Source organism: Prosopis cineraria, unplaced genomic scaffold (assembly GCF_029017545.1).
Source record: "Prosopis cineraria cultivar Desert tree isolate PC_DT_omini unplaced genomic scaffold, ASM2901754v1 PC13, whole genome shotgun sequence".
In the NCBI taxonomy this organism is placed as follows: Eukaryota; Viridiplantae; Streptophyta; class Magnoliopsida; order Fabales; family Fabaceae; genus Prosopis; species Prosopis cineraria.
The window spans coordinates 774,175-798,369 of NW_026555344.1; the positions used below are offsets into that span (position 1 = coordinate 774,175).

General features: G+C 33.7%; 3 protein-coding genes and 1 long non-coding RNA gene across 15 annotated transcripts; 1 reads left to right on the forward strand and 3 right to left on the reverse strand.

The window, feature by feature from the left end:
- Window positions 1-60: 60 nt before the first annotated feature.
- LOC129291736 (LIM domain-containing protein PLIM2c-like) lies at window positions 61-2,812 on the reverse strand. Of its 2 annotated transcripts, XR_008588754.1 has the most exons (6): window positions 2,176-2,812; window positions 1,668-1,767; window positions 1,505-1,533; window positions 1,185-1,274; window positions 723-1,084; window positions 61-596 (listed from the first exon to the last, which is right to left on the reverse strand). XR_008588754.1 is itself a non-coding variant. In XM_054929243.1 (5 exons), exons 1-5 carry the CDS (start codon window positions 2,308-2,310, stop codon window positions 788-790), a joined length of 651 nt encoding a protein of 216 aa, XP_054785218.1. In that variant the 5' UTR covers window positions 2,311-2,812; the 3' UTR covers window positions 61-787. The 2 variants fall into 2 exon arrangements, 1 of the variants encoding a protein (XP_054785218.1); XM_054929243.1 differs by having other exon boundaries at window positions 61-1,084.
- Window positions 2,813-3,109: 297 nt separating this feature from the next.
- On the reverse strand, window positions 3,110-11,724 carry LOC129290746 (uncharacterized). Of its 7 annotated transcripts, none has more exons than XM_054927671.1 (14): window positions 11,658-11,724; window positions 11,393-11,472; window positions 11,091-11,292; window positions 10,704-10,778; window positions 10,503-10,604; window positions 10,000-10,040; window positions 9,197-9,310; window positions 8,228-8,342; window positions 7,937-8,127; window positions 7,715-7,831; window positions 5,043-5,123; window positions 4,638-4,873; window positions 4,169-4,208; window positions 3,110-3,901 (listed from the first exon to the last, which is right to left on the reverse strand). In XM_054927671.1, exons 2-14 carry the CDS (start codon window positions 11,438-11,440, stop codon window positions 3,335-3,337), a joined length of 1,929 nt encoding a protein of 642 aa, XP_054783646.1. In that variant the 5' UTR covers window positions 11,441-11,472; window positions 11,658-11,724; the 3' UTR covers window positions 3,110-3,334. The 7 variants fall into 7 exon arrangements, with proteins under 7 accessions (XP_054783646.1, XP_054783647.1, XP_054783649.1 ...); XM_054927672.1 differs by having other exon boundaries at window positions 11,650-11,706; XM_054927674.1 differs by having other exon boundaries at window positions 11,393-11,469; window positions 11,658-11,698.
- A 4,639-nt stretch (window positions 11,725-16,363) lies between these two features.
- On the reverse strand, window positions 16,364-21,341 carry LOC129290505 (uncharacterized). Of its 5 annotated transcripts, none has more exons than XR_008588415.1 (8): window positions 20,932-21,341; window positions 19,531-20,066; window positions 19,082-19,274; window positions 18,605-18,669; window positions 18,064-18,274; window positions 17,433-17,897; window positions 16,732-17,254; window positions 16,365-16,616 (listed from the first exon to the last, which is right to left on the reverse strand). XR_008588415.1 is itself a non-coding variant. In XM_054927289.1 (6 exons), exons 1-6 carry the CDS (start codon window positions 21,133-21,135, stop codon window positions 17,523-17,525), a joined length of 1,584 nt encoding a protein of 527 aa, XP_054783264.1. In that variant the 5' UTR covers window positions 21,136-21,341; the 3' UTR covers window positions 17,312-17,522. The 5 variants fall into 5 exon arrangements, 2 of the variants coding, with proteins under 2 accessions (XP_054783264.1, XP_054783265.1); XR_008588413.1 differs by having other exon boundaries at window positions 16,366-16,616; window positions 16,732-17,260; XR_008588414.1 differs by having other exon boundaries at window positions 16,364-17,260.
- Window positions 20,965-22,880, forward strand: LOC129290506 (uncharacterized). The gene is made up of 3 exons (XR_008588416.1): window positions 20,965-21,108; window positions 21,210-21,336; window positions 22,792-22,880. It is a non-coding gene; the product is annotated as an uncharacterized LOC129290506 (long non-coding RNA).
- Window positions 22,881-24,195: the final 1,315 nt, after the last annotated feature.

A 24,195-nucleotide genomic window follows, 5' to 3' on the forward strand; every position in this document is an offset into this window, starting at 1 on the left:
ATGAGACCACGTACTATTAAACTAGAACCTCTCTCATGAACACACTCACATAATGCCCAAAAAAATTAAAGAAAGAAAAAAGGGATTATCTTTTTCCTAATCCCCTACATGGCACTGGAAATTTCCTAGTTGTTAAAGGAGTCTCATGCCCATAAATTCGATTGTCAAATGGGTGTTTTAAGAATCATCACAACCAAAACGATACATGACCTATATATTCAATAAATTTTGGTATTAACTTTTACATCACGTCAGGAGCGAAAATAGAGGAAGAAGGATCAATTCATCTCCTCTGTCCTTATTACATTAGATCTTACATTTATCCTCACTGATAAAGAAAATACAAAATTACAAGCCAAAGGTCAGGCAACACCAAACATAAAGACTCGAAAAAAATTGCGGTATCGTAAATCCTCAAGTGTATATGATGTACTAGCAAGCTGTACAAACAAGCCTGTAATACATTCACTAAAAGTGGATATTGTAGGTGTTGAAATGTACTGAAACACATTCACTTTAGTAACATTCAATGGCTCTTTGCACTACTTCACAAAAATCAAGCTTCTTTCCACTTCATCCTCTCATATTTACCTCTTCTGCATAATTAGTACAGTTCAGACCATTAAAGTTTAACATGAATGGTTCAGAAGTTGAAAAGGAGAAGAAGATGGACGAGAGAAGTGAAGCGAAGAAAAGCAGAACTGACTGTACAGGAAATATACTTGAGAATTTTCAGGGAGACAAATATATGATTCATGGTTTTGCTTCATTTGAACTCAATTCAAGATTACTCATCTTCCTCTTCATGTTTAGTGTCATCCTGGTCCTGGTCCTGAGATGGATGTTCATCTGGGTGAGAGCCATTTTCAGGGTGGTCCGGCTGATCATGAGAAGTAGTGTTCTTTTTGTGAGCAGTGACTTGCTTGACATGGTTGTAATCACCTTTCTCCATGAAAAGCTGAGCAAAGTGGTGCCTGCAATACAGGACACCATCAAGAGCAGCATAGGAGGAGTGAGTGAGAGGACACCCTGCATGAGCACATCTAAAGCAGGTCTTGTGGTAGCATTCTCCTTCCAGTGTCACCTTTTACAATAAATACAAGTTTATATTATTACACCAACATTATATTTAAGAAGGCTTGTAACTTTTTCATAATGAGACTCAAGCATTTGAAATTACAGACCTTTTCAAGAGGATAGACTGTTTTCGTGCACACTGCACATTTGTCTTGGGTTCCACTAAACAGTGATGAGAGTTTGTTTGAGTTCTTGCTCTGATCACATCCCCCCAACAAAAAACAAGTTATTTCCGCAAGAGTATTATAAAGTACAATTAGAGTGCGTCCGTGTGTTGCAGAGAGTCTTGCAAGTAAGTCACATTATCCATGGCTTGCCTCATTCTTTAACATATAATAATACAAGATGACTCCTATGTTGGTACTATCAAGCATATCCTTTTATTTCGTAAGGAAAAGCATGTACAAAAGGAGCATATTGAACATACCGTGTCATGTGATTTTTCAGAAGACTTTGCTGCAACATTTTCAAACCATGAAGCAACAGAGTGTGTTAATCAAATGGAAACTTATGAAAGGAAGCAATAATCTACACTTTTTTAACATGGAAAGAAGAGAAATGAGCGAGAAGATTGTTCATATTGCTATTACCTGTGTGAAAGTTTTTGCTGAAATTTCCAGATTCCTTGAAAAGCTGTTCAAAATGTGGCTTGCAATACAGAACACCATCCATTGAGGAGTAGCTACTCATCTGCCCATCACATTAACTTGGATTCATTTTGAAAATTCATTTAGCCAAAGTAAATTAATTTTCTTTTTCTTTTTGAAATTGAAGGGATGTGTGGCTGCGCTGTGAAATTCTTTTTTTCTTAATTTTTTTAATTAAAAAAAAGTCTTCAAAAGTGGTGCAATCTATATGGACAAGCAACCCAGAGTTCAGCGAAGGTCTATCATCAGTGCTTATATAATTGTTTGACATAAAGTCTTCTAATGCTTTTTGTATCTGAAAGTCTTCTAATACTTGAGACCAAAAGAGGTCTCATATTCAGATGTATAAACTAATATTCATCTAACACTTTTTTTTTTTTGGGAAGAAAAAGGCATGAAACAGAGGATAAAATCAAAAAGAATAGTGCAGAAATCAACAAGAGGAGAATACCGAAAGGAATCCCTTGCAGTGACTGCATTTAAAGCAAGATTTATGATAAGAAACTCCCTCAAGGGACAACAGGTCCACCACATACACAGTCTTATCACATGCATTGCATTTATCCAATGTTCCTGTAAAGGCCATTTCTCTTCTCTCACTTCCTTAAATAAACAAATTACAATGTGCTTGCAAATATGTGTATATTGTACGTGTTTTTCTGTTGTTCCTTAGCTAATCCAAACGATATATCTGAGGATTGAAGGGATGTTGGAAGAGACAGAACTCAAACTACAACATGGAATGATAAAACAGAGCCATTGATTGATTGGCTTAGGTTATGTGTAAGGAAATATTTTGAGACAAAGATGGAAAACTCAAGGCGTAATTTGTGGGTGCAATCCAATTGATTGGAGAAAATGAAGGGTTGATGCCTTTTGACCTTTTCAAGGCTGCACAATTAAGGTACGGTGCATTTAAAATAACAAATTAAATTAAACCTCTTTTCGCATGTATATGCAGGTACTTAAAAAAAATTAATGAGTTTGAAATGTCAAAAGGGATAATTAATTTTAGTATTTTTATATTGTAAAAAAGTAAGCCTTAAAATAAATATAATACTCTACTATATTTTTCAGTATACTTCTAATTTAACTGAAAATATCTTATATTTACACTTACTTTTACATATATTCAGTAATAATTTTTTAACTATAAATTTAAAATTTAATAATTAAGAATGATAAAAAAAATTAAATCATTCAAATTAAATATAAATAAAATGTAAACTGAGATTAATCATGCTAAGAAACAACAGGACACTGATATCAGCCTATCATGTGTCCTCCTTTTTTCTTTTTCTTTTTTTTCCTTCTTCCGTTGCCACCTCTTGGTTCAACTTCAACATCAACAAAGTTATTGGCCGGGGGAAAAAAAAAAACATTGCTAAGACTACACCAGCCTGCTTTATTACTGGCTTGAATATATTTTGTCATGATCAAACTTTATTACTTCTCTTAAAAACAAATAAAAACCAATGCCCTTCTAGGGGGATTTAGTCTGGACAAGGTCCAAAAATACTCAAGCCATATGACAATGGGAACAACAAAGAGACTGTTGTAATAGTCAAATAAGACTTATCAGAACAAGGTCATATTACTGGTAGACACAATCATGGAGGCAATGCTACTTGTTGGCACAGAATGAGATCTGAAATGGTCTTTCCATGGCGATCAATTCTCCGAGAGCAGTTGACACCTCCATCTAGGATGTTTCTGACAACAACATTCAATGACTGGATTCCCTTAACTTCATATATCTCCACCTTAACATTATCATGCACCCACTTGTCTCTTTCATTTCCTGCATCTAAATCCAAAGAAGATAACTTTAGAAGAGGAGAGACCACTTCTTTTACCCATTGAGGTGTGATAATCAGCTTCAACCTCTCAACATCAGGGGGGAAATGTGGGATGAGAGAGAAATTTATATCATTTCCTTTATCCCCAGCTCGGCTGTGTGCTAAGCTGTAGAGAGGAATATTCTGGCCAGAAGGGGCAGGAGTGCAGTTCCGATCAGGTGAAGCTAATTCTGAGAAAGAATTGTCAGTTTCAGCTTGTACATGTGGTGGCCATGTCAGTGTGTGATTCAGATTGCATTCAGGAAGTACTACTTTATCTGAATTGCTTGTCCTGCAGCTCTTCACGCCAATTCTCCAGAAAACATCCTCACGCCTAGCCTGAAGGAATTAGTGTCTTGATTAGTCAAGAAATCACAGCTTTCTGCTGACAAGAGAAGAGAGAGACAGAGAGAAGTCGTTTAACTTCCCACTACTTTTTATTTGCAAAATAAATAAATAATGAAATCTTAGTAAATGTAGAGAATGGAAGCAGAAAATGTATTTAGAAATGAAGCTGCCCTAATTCATTATAAAGTGCACACAAGTGAAATCTACATGTGGGCATAAGCACTAGCATAACAGTGGTCAAAAGAGAAAGAAGAATACCAATCTCTTTTCGAGAAGAATTTCTTTCTTCAATCCAGTACTGCACTCAATAAACAGAAAAAACATATCACAGTTACTGTAAAGAAAAGTTATTGGGCCTCAAAGATCATAATAGGAAGGATGAATAAATATACAGTATAAACTAGCTCTTGAAATTCAAACAACCGCAGTTATGAATAATTACTTCAATCTAAAAGAATCCAATAGAAGAAAGAAAAATGGAACGTTAAAGGCCAACAGATTCCAATTATTCACAGTATTATAAGTCCTTCCAGCAAACACAGAAAGCTGATACAACAAAATTAAGATTTTTCTGTGAACTCCATAAATACCAAATTAGAAGAAATAGATTGTCACTGAACCCCGATGATTATTCACATGTACAAATACTCCTCATGAAGAACGTTAGTTAGAAACATTCTGCAGGCTAGACTTAAATGGAGGATAAGATTAATGGAAGAGCATTGACCTGATACCACCGCCACCAGCAGGCCCATTTGTATATAACGCCGTAAATTCTCTAGTAAACTGGACAGCATGTTCCTTCTGCACAAAGAGTCCATCCATCCGTAATCTTATATCACTAGTCTCCCAGGATGAAGAATTTCCACCAATGCTGGTAGCCTTGAGGCTATCAAATCCAATTATATAAGAAAGAATCTGCGAGTTAAGAATGGGAAAAGATTCTCCCATCCATGATCTAACCTAATCAAGTATGTGAAAAAAAAAATGTCAATTGATGGAAAGCAAGAAGGACCAATTAGTTGCATCAACCAGCAATAACAATATGATTAATTAATTAAAGTACATGAAACAAAAAGAATCATTCCCACTGATCTGAATGTTTGCTTCATTAAAAGGCTGTAAAAGTTACCAAAAATTCAGCAGCTTTAGCACGTTTAACACATTCATAGCCGCCATAAGATATCTCTCCCCATCCCTTCCATCCGCACTCCTGCAAAAAGTATACGAAGCTTCAGAGCAAATGGGGAAGAATGGAATGTCACCTTTGTATAAACTACAGGAAACAAATTGTGCATTGAAATGTCAGATAAAAGATGTTAGAAACTCAATAAAACAAAGATAAATCACATAAAAGTATAGCCATAAACAAGCTCTAAAAACAAAATGAAGGAGAAGGTGACTAAAGGGAAAGCTGCCTTTAAAATATGACTTCAGGAAAACAAAAACCTGAGTTTCTTCATATTACTCCAGAAATTGAGCATTGAATTTTCATATGGAAGGAAAGCTTTCAATGCAAAACATGTTTGCTTTAAAAAGAAATTGAAATGAAATGTAAGACTGTATGGAATCTAGTACTTAAGAGATTACGTCTAAAAGCTTTAACATTTCCACCAAGCTATAATTAACGTCATTGAAAAGCATCAATATAAAAATCCTGAAAGACATTAGAAGCGTAAGTTTTCTTTCTCTTTCGTCTAGAATAAGTGTGATAATACCCATTATTTACACACATTTCTTAGCTTGTTATAGTCACTTTACACGCCTAAATGCATTCATAGAGCATTCATTGTGCATATTTGCCTAAGTAGAGCATTTACATGCATTAGGGGTATCATAAACTGCACTTTTTCCAAATTTGCATGTTAAGCATTGGAATTATGTTTTTTAATGGGCTAAGATGATTGGTCAAATTAGTTTTCCTTAGTTCATTTTAGGTTGAGGGTTATTAGGAAAAGACAACCTTTAAGGTTGTCTCTCTAAAGGGTTTTCATTTAGCCTTAGGCTTGTAATTATGTGTATGCATTTCTACTCTTGTGTCTTGTATTGCCTTTATATGCACATCCCCTTATTAATACTCTCACCTAAGTTAATTAAATTTTTCATACTTTAGTCCAATTAAATAAATGTCACACTTTAGATGAATTGATTATTTAATTAAATTGTGACAAAGGTGGAATTATAGAAGATATGAAGACATAATGCAAAGCTATTCAAAGAGGCATTTCAAGAGCATAATGGCGTGAATAATGAAAAGGGAAGAAGGAGCAAACTACGCATGAAATGGTGCATCACATTGAGTCAAAGGGCAGCATTGGAATTGTCACCATTTCCCTCCAATTTGGGAGTTAGTTTTGGCCAAGCGGACTTTAATTGGAAGACCACAGCTACTTGCTAATTTTCCTTCACTTTTCTTTTAGTTTCTCGGTAGCGAAATTCAGCCAAGACTTTTCCCATTCAGCCATTCACTCATTTTCTCTCATTCAAACATTTTCTCTCACTACCTCTCTTGTTCTTCCACTTTCTCTCCCAAACTTTCCATCATAACTCACTCAATCCTTAACCAAATGACACAAGACCATTCTCATTCTTATCCTCTCATCCATTTCATGCAAACCCTTGTGGTTTCACTAAGATTAAAGGCTTCAATCATTCATTAGAGAAGATGGAAGGGTTCGGCCATCAAGGTTCAACTGTGAAAGCTTTGAAGATGGAGATTAGGGGCTAGAGTCTACATGGAATCCTGGAAAGAGGATGAATCCAATGGCTACACTTGGTTAAGACAATTCTAATCCCTAGCTTTCTCATTTCACTTATTGTTTTGATCCTTAATCTAGGGTTGATACATTGAAGGTTTGCAATTCTAATTGGAATTCATCAATGTTGTAATCGGAATGTTTGGCTTGGTTGCTTTTCTCTTGATGAACATGTGATACACTCTTTTATCAATGGAATGAATGCATAATCTTGTATTTTGATCACTGGTATTGTCTTGGTTTGCCTCCATAATCTTGTGAGATAGACTTAGACTTAACTAGAAAGGGTTTTACATAATAATCTTGTGACCTAATCTAACACTCATTGTCACGGCTCATTAAGGGGTAGTAGCTAAACACTTTGGTCACTCTAAAACTCAACTGGGGAAATGAACTGAGGGCATTAATTGATGACTTAAGAATTGAACTAGTTTAGTTGACCTTCCCAGGATAATCTTCATAGGAGATCCATTTGGCCAAGGAGGGATACACTTAAGAAATGCCACAAACAACTTAGGATAAGGACTCCTCCATACATCTAAACTCTAGGATTCCACTCTAATACATAAGGGAATCTCATTCACTTTTCTTAATTCTAGTTTTACTTGTAGTTTCACTAGTTTGCTACTTAGTTGAACAACTGATTCACTACTTTTGGTAACTTGTAACATCTTATATAACCTCACTAGCAATTCGGCCAAGCTCTTGGGGAGATGATCTAGGTTGTTCCCTAACTACATTAAGGGTTCAATTTAGTATTGATTTTGAGGGCAAAGTGACAAGCCTTGTCAGAGTGTAAGTTAACCATTGCTCTTTTAAAAGAACAAGCAATTGATTGAGAAGTAGCCGTTGGTCTCACAAAAATAGCAGGATTATTGCCAAGACTTGAAAATAAACTGTCATGTCACAACCAGACGGTACAATTGGACCACTTTTTATGACAGGTAAAAGAAAAACTAAGATAGGATCGAGAAAGTGAGTTCCTGTCTTTTTGAATTTTAATGTGAGTCCCACACGCTCTTCTCAAGACAGGGATTAAAAATGATACCTTTGGAACCAACTGCAGAAGTTCATCTGGAACTGGTTTAGCAGAGGGTTTTGCCCCCTTACAGAGAACTCTACAGCTTGACAGTGAAAGGAACGAAACATTCTGAAAATCAACAACCTGTTCAAGAACTAGATGAGCTTTTTTCTTATATTCCACCTTTCTGATCATAACGATACCTTCTTTCTGTCAAATCGTATATGACATGCATGACATCTAACTTACCAAATCAGGGGTCACATATGCACCAGGATCTCCAACCTCATAAAGAAGTTGTTCAGCACATGTACTGAAATTTAGAACCCCACCACAACCTTCTGCCTTTGCTACACATACTTGTCCATCAAAACAAATCTCAGCATAAGGAAGCGATAAATCCAGTAGTTGCTCAAAGGGTATATCTCGATACTTGTCTCCTACGATGTGAAAGATAAAATTTAAGAGAACCACTTCATTCAAACAAATTCCACAGTCAAATCTTACATACTAGGAAAGGGATGTGCTACAAAACCAGACCTGGATGCAGGAAATATCCCCCAGTAAGTTGGCAGCCACACTCTAGAAGGTGCCCAGCCAGAGATCCTTGTGCTAACTGATCCAAGTCATCCCAATTCCAACCTAGTTCATAAACCTACACATATACCAGCAGAATGATCACAGAGAATTTTATCAACATACATTAAACTACGGAAAAAAAAAAACAGAGACTACAGGCTCCTTTTTATGCTTCATGTTGAAATGAGCACACAATTTAACGTAGTCAGTAACCTATGTAAGATGATCCACCAGGTTGGTCCAAAAAAATGCTCCACCAGAGAACAAATGGTTTTTTTTTTCCCCCTTAAAGAAGTGCATAATTAATTTGATGAATCCCACAAAGATAATATTGTTACTCTCTCACCAGGTCACTTTCTTCATTGATCTTTTTCAATTGCTAATTTGAACCCACTGGCTTTTATTCAAAACCCTCATACATATATCAGATTTTTGTCCCTGAATCCATCAATTTTATGTTTTAACTATGAACGGATGAATTATGACACAGAGTTTGGATACCATTGTAGGCATTAAATACACCTGGACTAATAGAAAGTGTGGCAGATATCAGACTAGAAAGTATTGCATCTCTGTCCCAAGACTCTTCTTCCATCTTTCTGGTGAGCGGCAATCACATGCACAGGCACACAAAATCAACCTGTCCCAAAAGTATATGGATCCACGCACTCTGATTCACTGTTTAGATACTAGAGTGGTACATAGAAGATTACAACTTTTGGCTAAAGTTGTTTTTAAGCTAGCTGAGGGCTCTATTTATCTCCTTAAATCAAAGAATATATTTTGAAACTTAAAAATATGCATAATCATACAAACCCAACAAAATCCCACAAATAAATCCTTCTGTCCCTTCAAACAAAAACAAACTTTGATGGAGGAACAGAGAGAAGCAGAGGATTAGGAAGAAACAAAAAATATCTGATTTCTTACCATAGGTGCCAAGAATAAAGCAGCATCAGCAATTCTCGAAGTGATTATCACATTTGGGTGGTACTTTTCAAGACAGTGAACAATAGGAGCCGCTCCCAGGTAGGTACTGACACCCTTCACAGATAATTATATTTAAAAAATATAGTTTACCGTGCAATTATTATACAAATGAGATTTTTTTTTTAATATTCTTTTAATGTGCATGTGATATGGGCTAATATCTTCTAGTGATAGCAAAATTTGACGTCTGGCCTAACCAAAAAAAAAAGAAAAATCAACTGAAGAAAGATGATATGCAAGAACAATTAAATTCGATCAGATCCTTTAAATGACCATTCAGAGAAATTTCTTTATCAAGAATTACCTAAATTCTCAATACATCTTAAATAAATGAAGAAACCATCCACAAAATATCATCAGTCATGAGATTTTTCATATGATAAATCAACAGCAGAAACAAACAGGAAAAACAAAGCCGTCACTTCGATGAACAAATATAAAGGAAAACAAAATTGCAACGCATTTATGAAACTCTGTATTCATCGTCAATAAATGAAGAAATCATGCAAAAAATATCATTGGTCACGAGAGTTTTCATATGTTAATGCAACAGTAAAATCAAACGGGAAAAAAACAAAGTTGCCACTTCAATGACCAAATATGAAGGAAAATAATTTTGCAATTTTCTGCAGGAAGACAGAACTGGTTGGTTATACACAAATAACTTGGAGCCAGAAGAGAGAATTGGCAGATGATATATTAAATAGATGATAGTAGATGCACCCAAGAGACCAGATTCTTACACCCTTCATGTTATGCAATCTCTCATGTAAGCATCCTGAACCTGAAAATAGACGAAGTACAAATATTATAAAGACTACGACCAAGTTAAGAAAAATGAATAATAAGAAAACCTCAAAATACATTATTCTTTTCTTGATAAGTAGAATACTCAAAGTCCTAGAAAGTAAGAAATGGAAGTGCAAACTGCTCATTATAAAAATCAGGTCAGGGTGCAACAACCACTACCAATTAGATTCTTCCCAAGTGTTTATTTATCAAAGAAGCAGAAAAAAAAAATTCATACCACTGAATGACACTAAAACTGTCTTTCTAAAGGTGAAACCTCCCAGCATACATCAAACATAATGGAAACTCTACGTTGTAATAGCAGGTAAAAAGAAGTTCCCTAGACAAATAAACAAATTGCACGCTAACTGGTATTTCAAAATTCCCCTTCATATTTGCAGAATTCATTTGAAATTCAATGTTGTTCAAAGAAAAATTTGCAGTGAAATTTAAATACCTAAACTCGCGGTAGATATCTCGTGAGCAACAGCAACAGAAATATTAAGCCCCAGGCTGCTAGCTATTTCTAAGACTTTTGCTTGAGCGCCCAAAGGATCCACTTTAAGAAACAAAGAATGGACTAAGTTAGAAAAATGAAAAGCATCTGTCCAGATACAGCATCAAGTGATCCATTACATTAAGTCTTGAAAATTCTTACTTGCACCCATATTGGTAACTATACAAGTTCCTCTTTCCATAGCTTGAGGCAGCAATGTACGCATCCAGTCAGAAACTGCAATAGAAGTTTACAACTACCAGGAACTTAAAATTAGATAAATGAAAAAGACAGCAAAGTAGAAAAGAAGAGTTGAACTTTCACCCATTTGATTGTACCACTCAGAAGGTACAAGTGGCGACACAGCTTAGGTCGAAGATATAGACATAACCACATTAATCATTCAAAAGCAGCTGAACTAAAAGCATGATGACAACCAACTAGACTTGATTCAGAATTCATATTTTATTGTTCAGCTCACTGCTTGAAATGAATATTGATATTCCATGACGTATCAAAACACAAACTGCCATAACAGGAAACACTTACTTTGGGAATCATAACCATCACCACCAGAAACCATGATTTGATAGCGATCAGCAAGTGTACGCTCAGCCAGGCATTCAAGTACCAAGTAGTTTAGTTCTTTGACTCTTTTGAGCAACTTAAGAGCAGCCAAAGGCCTGTCACCACCAAACCCTGCTCCACAGCCAATGTAAACCTTATCCCGTCGCCTCCTGGGACAATTTCTCTGTAATAAAATATCTACACAGTCAACTCCTCCGCTGGCTTTCATTGTAGATGAATGGAAACAACAAAAAGAAACACGGGTGAAGGGACAAGAAGCTAACAAGCTTGATCAAACAGTTATGGATTAAGTCTCCATCGTTGGTTTCCATCACTTCAACTTTTGTCTCAGGTAGTTGTCCTGCTGTTATTTACATATACATACAGAAATATCGATTATGAAGATATCTTCGAAGATAATTACTTCTCTGAATGTAATAATTCGGAAGCAAATGAAGCAAAAGGAATCATTTTTCCCCCTGTGAGTGAAGGAAGAAACCCAGGAGAAGGAAGAGAGAGAGAGAGAGAGGGGAAAAACAACTTGTCAACCGTGAAAGTTTTGGGACTGGTTAGTATGATTGGGCTCCTTGCATCGCCACGGAAGACACGATCACTCGATTAGCAAGCAAACGGGCAATTCTGTGTGTTTTGGATTGGTATAAAAAAAGATACACGTGCTGGATAACGTTGGATATATGTGATTATTTTATAAAATTAAAAATATGCGCCAAGTTTGGCAAAATCACTCAGAAATCCAACATGTGGATTCTAATTTTCACAAAATCACATGGAGTGTATAAATGACTCTAAAGTCTCATGGGATTTAATTGCAATTAGTCTTTAATGCGCATTTACCAGAACACCGTTCAACATTTACACCTGCACTCCTCTCTCTCCTCCATTATGGTCAAAATTCTCATCCACATCCTCCTTCTTCCTATTCTTGCAAATCAAGTAGCGACTTCCAATATGAAAGCCAAACAACCCAATAAAACAACGACACCAAAGTAAGCATTGTTCTATATCCGACATGTCAAACCCAACGAAATGGAGAAGCCTTTGAACATGTCGAAGATGGTAAGAACGATGACTCCATAACTAATTACAGTGTGAAAAATATTCCACAATATTCTATCCTCGTCACCTTCCTTCAGCTTGTAAATGAAATTTATTATATAAATGCTCCTAATAACTTCTCATTTGCCAAAAAAAAAGTCCAAAAAAAAAAAACTCATGCTTTGGATTATAATCTATATACACATTTGCTCACGTTATGCCTTATGACCAAATCTAAGCAATTTCTGCTGGCTAAGGTCAAGAAAAGAGATGGAATGATAGTGAGAAAAGAGATCTTCCACTGACACGTTTTTGAGCACGGTCAAATCAACCAACCTCCCAATAGTGATCGCTCTCGCAAGTATATGAAAACACAATAATAAATTATTTAAAATATTTTATATGTTGAACTCATAAGAAAGTTAGCTTTTATTAATTTAAATAATTAATAATTTAAAAAAATAGATAAAATAGATAATTTAATAAAACTATAATAAAAATAAATTAATAAAATAATGGTGAAGAAAACACAATCATTTGAAGCATTGGGGTTTAAGATTCACCTTATAAATTGTTAGTTTTTACCCTTTGAATTGACTCTCATCAATTATAGTAATAATTATTTCTAAAGTGTCCTAATATTCTTCCAAATTATCAGCCCCTTTTTAATTAGCGTTGAATTTATTCCTATAATACCTAAGCAATTAATTAAATCATGAAGCTATAATTTAAGTCATCAAAAATTTTTAGAATTATCCCTAGCCTAATAGATCTAGGTTCTCTCTTCACTTCTCAATCTATCAATATTACCTATAGATTTGATTAAATAATGACCAGTCATTAAATCAATATAAAGAATAAGAGAAATAAAGATAATTAAAAAAAGTAAAAAATATTCATAAATATAAATGTAAAAAGTCAAAACAAAAAAAGTAAAAAACTAGCTCCCCAGTTGGGTAATTTAAAAAATCATAATAAAATTAAATAATATTATTTTTAAATTCCCAATCATGAAAAACGATCAAAGATAAAATTAAAGAGTAGGAAAAAATAATTATAAATTGTAGAACTCCTCAACAATCTCACTTTCAACCTTCAGAATGCTTCTATAAGCTCCAAATATCTCAAAAAATTTTTGAGTAGATTTTGTATTTACATCCTTGCCACAATTGCTTCCTACATTCCCTTTCTTTATATATATATATATATATATATATCTTTTTGTTCTTTCTTTTTATTGAATTTATTCTTTTTCTTTACAAAGTATAAAAATAGAAAGATATGAGTAGATTTTGTATTAAAATCCCTTTTTGTCTTATAATTAAGTGATGAGAGGAAAATATATAAATATTAATTAATAGATATGAAATCTTAATAAATATAATCAAATCTAGACCAAAATGTACACCTATTTAATTATAAAATATACACTTATCAAGGAACAAGGTTGAGGTTGAGATCCAAAAGCCTCTGAGGCTCGAGAGCACGCTCATGATCTATCACAAATGACAAATCAAAGTCACTTTGCACACTATCATCAGTCAAAAGATAAGCAGAGGAGGTGAAGATTTAGGATTTAGAAAGTAATCGACGAGTGCAAGGGAAGGAGGAGTAAAGGGAGGAGTGCACAGAATGCACATAACAAATTAATAGGTAAGAGGGAAAAAATATTTACAAAGTTGTCAACTAAAAACATCTAATAGCCTAAAATAATAAAAAAGAATAAAAATATCTACATCATTATCTAGGTTAGTGCAAGAGTTACTAATTTATTAAATCCCTTAAATGTCAATCATTTAGTTGACATTTAAATAAAAGTTGATCATTTTTCATTGATATGGACTAAAAATTGTGCAAAAATATTCACAAAGTCATCAACCAAAGATATTTAATAGATTAAAGTGAGAAAAGGGACAAGAATACTCATAACATTACTTTAATAGTCATAATAGTAACCAATCCGTTAAAACCCATGCCACGTTGTTTCTTTTTATTTGGCAATACCCTTAACAAAGATTTCAAACAATTCTTGGATGAAGGCTTCTTAAAGAAATTTCTGACGATTAAGCACAATCTTCTAGAACTCTCTTAATTAAGCACTAAACTTAAGCAGCCAAGTTGGTCGAAAAGAAATGCGATGTTGTGAATGAAATTAGAAAGGAAATTGAGTTGTAGGGAATTTCCTTTATCAATTCATATCATCAAGAAGAAGCTTCAATGGTATAAGAATCTTAAAGAAGTGATCTATTTAACTTATTGTTCGGTCAAAATAATATTTTTCCACATATTATTCATATTTCCTACATTTGAAAAAGAAAAAGAAATAGAAAAATGAAAGGTCTTTGGATGGTGGTTTGAGAAGAAGAGGAAGTAGCAAAAGAAGAAGTAGTAGTAGGTATAGTAGAAGTAGCATTAAGGAGATGATGGAGGAAGAAGAGGCCGATCGTCCTCCTATACTACCTCTACCATCAAAGCCAAAGCCTTAAGTGAAGATTCATCAACATACCATGACCAATAAGCCTTAACAAAATTCCACCTAAGAATATTTTTTAGTCCGCATTAGTGAAAAAATGATTAACTTATGTTCAAGTGTCAACTAAACAGTCAACATTTGAGAATTTGATAGATTAATCATTATTGCACCTATTAAAGTATTGTTATGGGTATTCTTACCTTTCTTCTCATTTTAGGATACTAGATGGCTTTAGTTGATGATTTTGTAGGTATTTTTGCTTCTTTTTTAATACACATCAATGAAAAAATGGCTAACATCTACTTAAATGTCAGCTAAATGGTAAATGTTTGAGGAATTTAATAAACTAGTCACTCTTACACAAACTTAAATAATATTATGCAAATTTTTGCTCATTTTTTTTACTTTAGGTTATCGGATGCTTCTTGCCAACAATCTCGTGAGTATCTTTATCCCTTTATCCAAAATTAATTACAATCACATCCCATGAGATATTAAAATCATTTGTAAATTTTACGAGACTTTATAAAATTTGAATCTATATGTGGGACTTCTAAGTGATTTTCCTTATGATTTTTTGTCTGAATTTCATTGATATATGCATATAGATTTTTTTTAGAGAAAATTAATCTTTTAGTCCCTCAACTTTTAACTTACTTGTAACTCAGTTTCTTAGCTATAACTCGCCACAACTTAATCCTTCAATTATAACTTTTTGCGACTCAATCCCTCAACTTTGATTCACTTATAATTTGGTCCTTGTTTTTTAAATTTTTTAAAATTTTCTTATCAAATAAAGGGAATAAAAGAAATGCTCATATGTTATTCTAAAATACTCTCATCTTGCTCTTTAATGTGAGATTTAAGCTAAAATGATAAAAAAAAATTTACAAAAGTTGAGGAATTGAATTATAAGTGAGTCAAAAGTTGAGGGACTGAGTCACAGGTAAATCATAGTTGAGGGACCGAGTTACAAATGAATTAAAAGTTGGAGGATTAAAAGATTAATATTTTTCATTTTTCTATTATATAATATGAAATTTTTGTTGGTAAATATTTTGTACGTATTTTTATAATATTCTTTGATCTAGAATTAGATTTTTCAAAATGGTTTAAGTGAAATAAGAATAAAAATAAACACAAAATATGTGGAGTTTTTCTTACCAACAAATTACTCACAATTTTTTTTTGGCAAAAAGAAAAGTAAAAGCATGCCCCTTGGCCCTTTTGCCCAAAATTATTTGCAACTACATCCCATGAGATTTTAGAATCATTTATACATTTCATGAGACTTTATAAAATTCGAACTATACATAGGACTTCTAAGTGATTTTTTATATGATCTTCTATCCGAATTTCGTTAATATATGTATATAGATTTTTCTATTATATAATATGAAAAATTTGTTGATAAATAATTTGTACGTATTTTTATAATATTCATTGATTCCTTGATCTAGAATTAGATTTTTCAAAATGGTTTTAAGTGAAATAAGAATTAAAAAAAACACAAAATATGTGTAGTTTCTTTTACCAACATAAACTACTCACAAATTTTTTTGGCAAAAAGAAAATTAAAGGCATGCCAAACACCCGAACGCATTCAAAAATAGCAAATGACATTTTTTTTTTTTCACACTAACAGTAGGAGCTTTTTAAGTCCAAAAAAAATCTCCTCAATGAAATAGTGAAAATAAAAGGTTAAATGATGAACATATGTTTAAACTTTTTATCAGGAGCACTAAAGTAAAGGAAGATACAAAAATATTTACAAAGCCATTTGAAAGGGTGCGTGCATTCGTCCCAAAATAATTAATGAGGCCCAACGTCTTCCACCGTTTTGCTTCGTGTCGCCACGTGTGCCCTCATATACCATCTTTGCCCCTCTCTCTCACACGCAGTGCTACGGACAATGACTCACATTCGGCTGTGGCATGTGCCACCGCCACCGGCTTCTCCTCCAATCTGGAACTCACAATCTGAAATTTTAAATATAAATTTGAATTTTAAATATGAATTTGAATTTTACTAGATTCGGCCTGATGGTGTGTATCCGGAATTCAGGTTCTTGAGTTGGCGAAGCGTGATGTATACCTGGAATTTTACTCGACGAAGAAGAAGAAGCGCGAAGCATGATGATCAAGCCGAAGACTTTGTTCTTCAGAAAGTGACTCAGCAAAATAAACGCCAGCAAGTACAGCTTGTTCACTCCACATCAACAAAATTAGTCAACTATTTGTATACTTATCAATTAAACGGTCAACATCAGATCTATTTACTGGTTTGGATATTTTTGCACCCAGCTAATTAACTTTATGAATATGTTTGCCTTCACTCAAGAATATTGGGTGTCTTGGAACAAAAGTTCAGGAATATTATTAAAAAGAAATTACTAACTTATTTGATTAAGACAAAAGTAATATTGAACTCTCACATCTCAGTTTTTCTCTAACTAGTTTGGTTAATTAATTTAACAAAATCCTTATCCCTTCCCATCCACAGTATCATTAGCTCCTCCTTTGCAGTGAGTTCCAAAGAGTCCTCTTTGAAGCAAATCTACTCGTCCCCAGACATTTAAGGGATTGAGTTTGCCTTTGTCGAGAGATGGAAGCAGCATCTGTGTCTGAGAAATAATTAGAGAGTTTAAGATTGGAAGAAGAAAGGGCAAAAGAAATAAGAAAATAAAGGACATCCCATTTTATTAGCTTATCTTATATACCAAATAATCATCTGCTTAAGTCATTTTAATAAAATTGGTGTTACAAGCTGAAATGTGACAGGATAATGCAAAGAACCTGTCAATATAACAATTTATGACAAAGTAAATCCATGGAGACATGAACTCTGCAGAATTTCCTCCATGTCAGCAGATCAACTAGCCTATTCTACTCTGTTCTATTGCCCCTTGCTCGGATTTGACTCTGCCAATATTCATTTTCCCATATCTGTGCTTGTCTGGTTGCATTAGCTTTTCTGTCTCGAAAATTTCTGAGGATGGAAACATCATCAGGAGGAAGTGAGCATGGGACTGAATCACTGGGAAATTTGACGAGCGACTCCTCCATAAACTTCCTCCAGTTCCCTTGAGCACCACACGCCATTGTTTCAGCACAGAGCTCCGTGGCTGTTGGAGGCACTGTTGGCTTGAACCTTAACAGCTTTGCATATTCATTCAGAAGATGAAACATGTAGTCATACACATAGTCTATTTTCAAGTCCTCATGTATGAATTTGCTAGCAGCTTCTCCTATTGCTTTAGCCTGCTCAAGCCAAAAGCAATGCATTACTGGATAAGAGATTGGCAAGAATGGTTTGGCTTTGCTGATTCGAACTAGTTTGACATCATCTGGTATTCGGTACTACCAGTGTGAGAGAGAGAGAGAGAGAGAGAGAGAGAGAGAGAGAGAGAGAGTGAGAGTGAGTGACCTGATGAGTGTGATTGTTGCCCCATTCAACAGCAAACTTGAGAGAGGTGCACTTGGAAGTGTCACTGATGGGCCAATAGTGTTGTAAAGGCATCATGCCTCTGACGAAGAAGTCATAGAATTTTGGCTTTACATACAGTGTCATAGCATCACATGCTAGTATGTATTTCTCACTTACTGACCATGCCCATCCTTCTATGTATATCTTATACCTACCCAGAACAACACAGAACAAATCAACATGATACATGCCATTTATTACTCCAACAGACAAGTCTCTGCAGTGCAGAAACCGAAGTTCAATTAGCTTTTTCGTTATGGCTCAAAAGGAAAGCTGATCCTTTCCCTGATATTCTATTTTATCCAGAGTCTGTTTTGTTGGTATGATTCAGTGACTAAAGGACATGAAGAAGGGCATGATCCAACAACTATACGATGCCATGTATAAGCTAGCAGTTGGATGAAGCCTCTCTCCCAATCACAACCAGATTTGGAATAGAAGAACACAACACAGTTTCCGATGAGATCGGACCCATCCCTACCTATGGGTGCATTGGTCTTCCAACTTTGAGCCCTTGTACCCTTGTTTGGATTCTTGTATCCAGTCCTGTCATTAAATCAAGCACACATGTATTCCAAACTGATCAGGACATACAGAAATAGCCAAAAGTTGGAAGCAACTTTTAATTTGCTATTCATATACTTCAACTAAAGCATGACATGTCAAACATCGTCTTAATACTGGATTTGGAGGCAATGCAGTTCATAGGTTTTCAGTACAATTTCTGACCAACAGATTCTATTGTTGGTTATGATTTATCATTTATCAACATGTCAAGTAATCAGACTCAAGCATTTAAACGGCACATTCCACATAGTAGAATGGAAAACACAACACAGCATCAGATGACAAATCAAAATAGACGGTAAATATCTTCTCAATATAATTGGATTAAAAGATTAAAGATTGCACTGAATGTGATTATTCTTGAATTGGAAGTGATAAGAAAGCCGAATACCTGAACGTAGAGACGAGTGTCCCAATCATGTTCTTTTGAAACATTACACTTCATAAGGTCCCTCCTGGTAGGAGCCACGTGGGGGTTTCCCCTCCAAAAGGCGTAAGGCACCCTGTCTTCCCACTTGATCCTCTTGTTCCCTTCTTTTATATCCCCCAAAGTATCTTTCCAAGGCTTGATATTGGTCTCAGCCCTAAATTCCAAAACATTACATCATTGATCATCCCTTGACAATACGGCTGTAATGATTTGATCAACATTTATATTCATTAAGATAAAAAATTAAAAAAAACAAAATAAAAACATAATATGCTAAATTGATGGTCAATATTTAGAAATCATAATTAGCATGTCTCACTGTATTAACTTCTGTTTTGTTCCAGTTTTTTAATTTTTTTTTTTTTTAAATGCAAGTGCAAACCAGAGGACCAATCAGTTGAATACTGTACCATCCCCAGAAGGACCAATCAGGAAAGACGATGTCTAAGCTCCAATCGTCGGAGCAATATCGAAACAAGGGTGGCGGACTCGCCTGTGGTCCACGGTGATGTTTAGAAGCTACAACGGGCCTATCATCACAGTCAAACATGATCTCCAAATCAGGCAATTTGGAAGGGTAAGATCTCATGAGCTGCAATATGCCCCACAGGGTAAACAGATCTCTGGTCTGTATTGACTTCCTAAACTTGGCCACGTACACCCTGCCCTCGAGGATCACCACCCTAAAATGGGCCGTCCTTCTCGCCGCCTCCAACATGTCCCTCGTGATCCCCGTCTTTCTCCAGGGCCGTAGATCTTCGTGGATGAATCTGAAGTAGGAGGGACACGTGTGGTTCGATGGACGGCCAGGATTGTGCCTCGCGGGATAGTAGTCTCGGGGGCATGTTTGCGTGACGTTTTGCTGGGCACATAGGAGAGGGAATTCTTGCTTGATTGGTGGGGGAAGCTTTGGATGTCTTGTCACGGAAGCACCTGCAAATATTGACTACGAGACAATGCCTAAATCAAGCTTAGTGTATGTGTAACTATAATACTACATTGGGAATTTTAGAAGAATTACTATGACAAAAATGATAATTAGAAGATATTAGCAAGTTATTTCAATAATTAATGCTTCTACCCCAGAATTATACCAAATCTGACTGTTGGCATGGACCCACAATTTCCTTTGAATCTCTCCAGAAACCAGACTCAGTACTCAAACATAGACTATATCTGGATCTAAACCTATATATCATCACTGCGACTCTGATAATACTTCAGTTCAACCCACCGTACCATATCAACAGTGAATGATTATATTATTTATTTTATTCTCTTGTCATCTACATATCTTTTTGAACAACTTCCAAACACTTCAGTTCAACCCGCCACAATATTATCTTACGAACAGGAGTGAGTGGTTAAATTAATTATTTTCTTCTCCTATCGTACGTAAATGATAAAAGTTGGAAGCAGATTCTACTTGTTGCTATGATGATTCTTGGCGAGCAACTTTTCTAGGTAATTTAATTTGGATGAAAAATGAGCAGTGAAGCAAGATGAAAGGGAGGAATGGTACATCAATTTTTCCTCTTCAAACCTGCTGCCAAGTTAATTGTATGCGTGTATATGTTTTTCACTAATAAAAAAAAAATACACACCAAACCAAATTTTTGATCAACTTGTTACTTACATGTAGGTCGTCGAACCAGATAAAATAAAACTAGCACCGATCGATATATCATGCGAACATGCATCTTTGAGTGTAAGTACGTGTCTGATAATAAAGTCCCCAATTTTTGTGGCAAAGAAATGACATGCGGTCGATGTGATCATATAACAAATGTGAGTGATAATATAAAACTCACCACGCGCACGTCAAACCTGCCGGCAAAAGAAGATAGAGTGGCTACGAAGCAAAAGAGGACGACGGCTATGGCGGTGGCAGCAGCCGATGCCGGCGTCTTCTTCAGCCACCACTGGTACAGCCACCGCAGCCTCTGAGGATTGGAGGAGGAAGAAGAACGACCCCAGAAGAGTTTCAGGTATATCTCATTATCCTTCTTCGTCATGCTTTAATTTCCCTTACCCTTCTCTGTGATGCCTATATATATGTAGTTCTGACTGATGATCACTTCTGAGTCAGATATATGAAGAGTGATCACATATATGGCATCCTCAAAACATGTCTGAGTTTGATCTGTTCACGTGGGCGACAGGGAGAGAAAGAGGAAGAAGACGAAGAAGAAGGTCTCCTCGAATTGTTCCAAAATGTTGACTCCTCTCCGAGTCTCGTTTCTCAACCTTCTTTATACTTCTAATCGTTTCTCAAGTAATAGCTATTATTACGAGAATCCTTTAAAGTTTGGATTTTCATTTCATTACATTTTGCTTCGATGACTAGATTTTCTTGTATTATGTGCAAGGTAAATAATAATTAATCAATAATATATAGAAATATTACTCATATGCTTGAAAAGGAATATTTCCGTTTAAGAAATTAAAAAATTTATACTTAAATTATTAGTAAACACATCACAAATGCTAATTACATCAACAAATAGCTATTAATCGCTATATTTATATAAAAAGTTTTAGTTCAAACCTAATCAAAGTTATTTTTTTGAATAAAAAAAGTTATTTTAATAGTTTTACCTTTCTAGAAGAGTGTGTATGTGTCAAGTTAAGGCTTTAAATAAGTTTTAAATTCTTTTTTTGATACTATCTTCATTTTAAATTAGAGACATTTTTAAAAATATTTTTTCACCTAAAAATATAAAAAATTTTGAATTGATTAATATTTTATTAAATGCATCAATTTTAATTTTATTCTTTTTGTTTCTATAATTAATCTTCGCATCTTCTCTTTTCAATATATTAAATGATGAATATTTTTAAAAATTTATATTATTATTTTAAAAAGATAAATTATTTGATGCATTTAATAAAGTTTGATAATATGTAAAATTTTATTTAAAAGTATTTTATAATCTGTGATTGAAAAAGTATTTCATTTAATAAGTTCAACTTCTTAACAGATGTTACTCTCTTATTTTCAACTATTAAAATAATTATCCAAGCCCAATTATCAATTTTTGAATTAGATATTTATATGGACAATTTTTAAATCAAATACCGAAAAATGAAATATCTAGTTACAGCATTCTATTTTAATATTTATTAATTATTAATAGGGTTATTGGTCAATTACTTAAAAATGGACTCAACGTTTCATTCGAGGCAGGCCAGCATATTGGCTAATTTCCACCAATTCCGCCAAACTATCACAGTATCCTTTATTCAATTATTTTTTGGCACGGACTTTTTAGTTTCTAGACCAATCTTTTGAGTCCATTTTTTTTTAATTCATCCCCTAATTTCATATATATTCTTGTATATTCATAGAAAATAATTAAAATAGGATTAAAATAATATATGAAAATAAAACCACAAGTATAGTTGTTAATTCTCAATGAGCTCCAAACTCTTGAAATTGTGAAAATCTTTCAATTGTGAATATCCAGTTTAGTTATAAACTCATAACAATACTAATAATTTTTTTTATGACTCCCGTGAGCGACTATACAATTATAATTATTATTCAAAGTATCTAGTATTTTATATATTTATTTTTAAAAAAGCCTTGTATCATAGAAAGAATTCACATTCTCATTGACTTATGGCATAAACTATTAAATAAGCTCACTTACTATTTTTTTAATGTGCAGTTCAGGGCTTAAATTATATTTGTTTGCGACTAGAAGTAGCATGGTCCTCCAACTTGAAAGAGACGCAAAGGGGAAGGGGAAGGGTGGACCCCTCTACCTATGTATTAATTTTATTTTATTTTTTTGAGAGAATCAGCCTCCTTAAAAAAAAAATAATCATTGATAAAAATCAATGTAAAACAGATTGTTATTAAAATAAAAATAGATTATTATTTTTTTAAATAAAATTTATTATTAGTCCTTATATGTGATTAATTTTTTTGAGGGAGGCTAGTTGTAATTGTTCCTATTTTTTTTTTTGTAAGGATTATCGTTTTAAATTAAAATATTTTTACTTTAACAAAAATGCTAATTTAAAAATTTTAATTTTTTTTATTTGAATAGAAGCGATGTTATTATATTTATTTTTAGCTGGCAATCCTTCTACTTTTATTTCCTTCTCTATATGGTTTTTAAATAGATCGATTCGTTAGCTGCCTATTATTATTTAAAATTAATTTAGAATAAATAAAGGATATTTTACTTTTATTTCTTTCTCCATGTGGTTTTAGATAAATCGATTGGTCAGATTTCTAAGTATTATTTAAACTTACAAGAAATAAAAGATCAAAATTTAAACTTTCAATATACAAATGTTTGTTTTTTTTTTTTATGCATTGCATAGAAACTAGTTATCATGAATAAAAATTTTGTTGATTCTACTTTTTTTTTTTTATTTTTTACAAGTATCCCTTATTGAAGGGGATTATGTTCGAAATACAGTTGGATGCTAAATGTTAACTTTTTTTAGTGAGGATTTAAAAATGGATTTGTCACATTATAAAAAATAGTTTCTTCCACTATATTTAGTCCATTTTATTTTAGTCCATTTATTTTTTTGTGAGGATTTAAAAATGGATTTATCACATTATAAAAATTAGTTTCTTCCACTATATTTAGTCCATTTATTTTATTTTAGACGATGGTGATGTTCCTTTTCTTATATATATATATATATATATATATTGATATTGATATAGAAAGTTAAAATTTTGATATTTTATTTCTTCTAACTTCTACCTAATAAGAGAAAGCTAACGAATCCATCTTTTTGTAAGAACCATCAAAAGAAGGAAATGAAAGTAGAATGATTGCCAATTAAAAATAAATATAATATGCGTTCATAAAAGAAAGAGCAGGAACATGACAATCTAAATTAGAATTAACAAAATTAGAATTAAGCAATTAAAGAATTAACAAAGATTTTAAAAGCGATTTTTTAAATTTGTACTTTAACTTGATTTGTTTATACCTGTTAAGGATATGGCAGAACAACAGGGAAAGAATTGAGAAGACTAATCAAGTAATCGTATCCAGTTGGTAAATGATTCAGCAGCACGAAATTGTGTCTCAGTCGTTCGTATT

Excerpts from the sequence above, each read along its gene's own strand:
- LOC129290505 (XM_054927289.1), bottom strand. The coding sequence starts at position 21,135 with ATGACGAAGAAGGATAATGAGATATACCTGAAACTCTTCTGGGGTCGT. Across the intron at positions 20,067-20,931 it reads GCAGGTTTGACGTGCGCGTG|TCAATATTTGCAGGTGCTTC; the intron begins GTGAGTTTTATA and ends ATTGTCTCGTAG. Across the intron at positions 18,670-19,081 it reads ACACTCGTCTCTACGTTCAG|GACTGGATACAAGAATCCAA; the intron begins GTATTCGGCTTT and ends ATTTAATGACAG.
- LOC129291736 (XM_054929243.1), bottom strand. The coding sequence starts at position 2,310 with ATGGCCTTTACAGGAACATTGGATAAATGCAATGCATGTGATAAGACT. Across the intron at positions 1,768-2,175 it reads ACTGCAAGGGATTCCTTTCG|ATGAGTAGCTACTCCTCAAT; the intron begins GTATTCTCCTCT and ends TGTGATGGGCAG. Across the intron at positions 1,085-1,184 it reads CAGTCTATCCTCTTGAAAAG|GTGACACTGGAAGGAGAATG; the intron begins GTCTGTAATTTC and ends TTATTGTAAAAG.
- LOC129290746 (XM_054927671.1), bottom strand. The coding sequence starts at position 11,440 with ATGGAAACCAACGATGGAGACTTAATCCATAACTGTTTGATCAAGCTT. Across the intron at positions 7,832-7,936 it reads CATATGTGACCCCTGATTTG|GTTGTTGATTTTCAGAATGT; the intron begins GTAAGTTAGATG and ends GTTCTTGAACAG. Across the intron at positions 5,124-7,714 it reads TTCTGCAGTTGGTTCCAAAG|GAGTGCGGATGGAAGGGATG; the intron begins GTATCATTTTTA and ends TACTTTTTGCAG.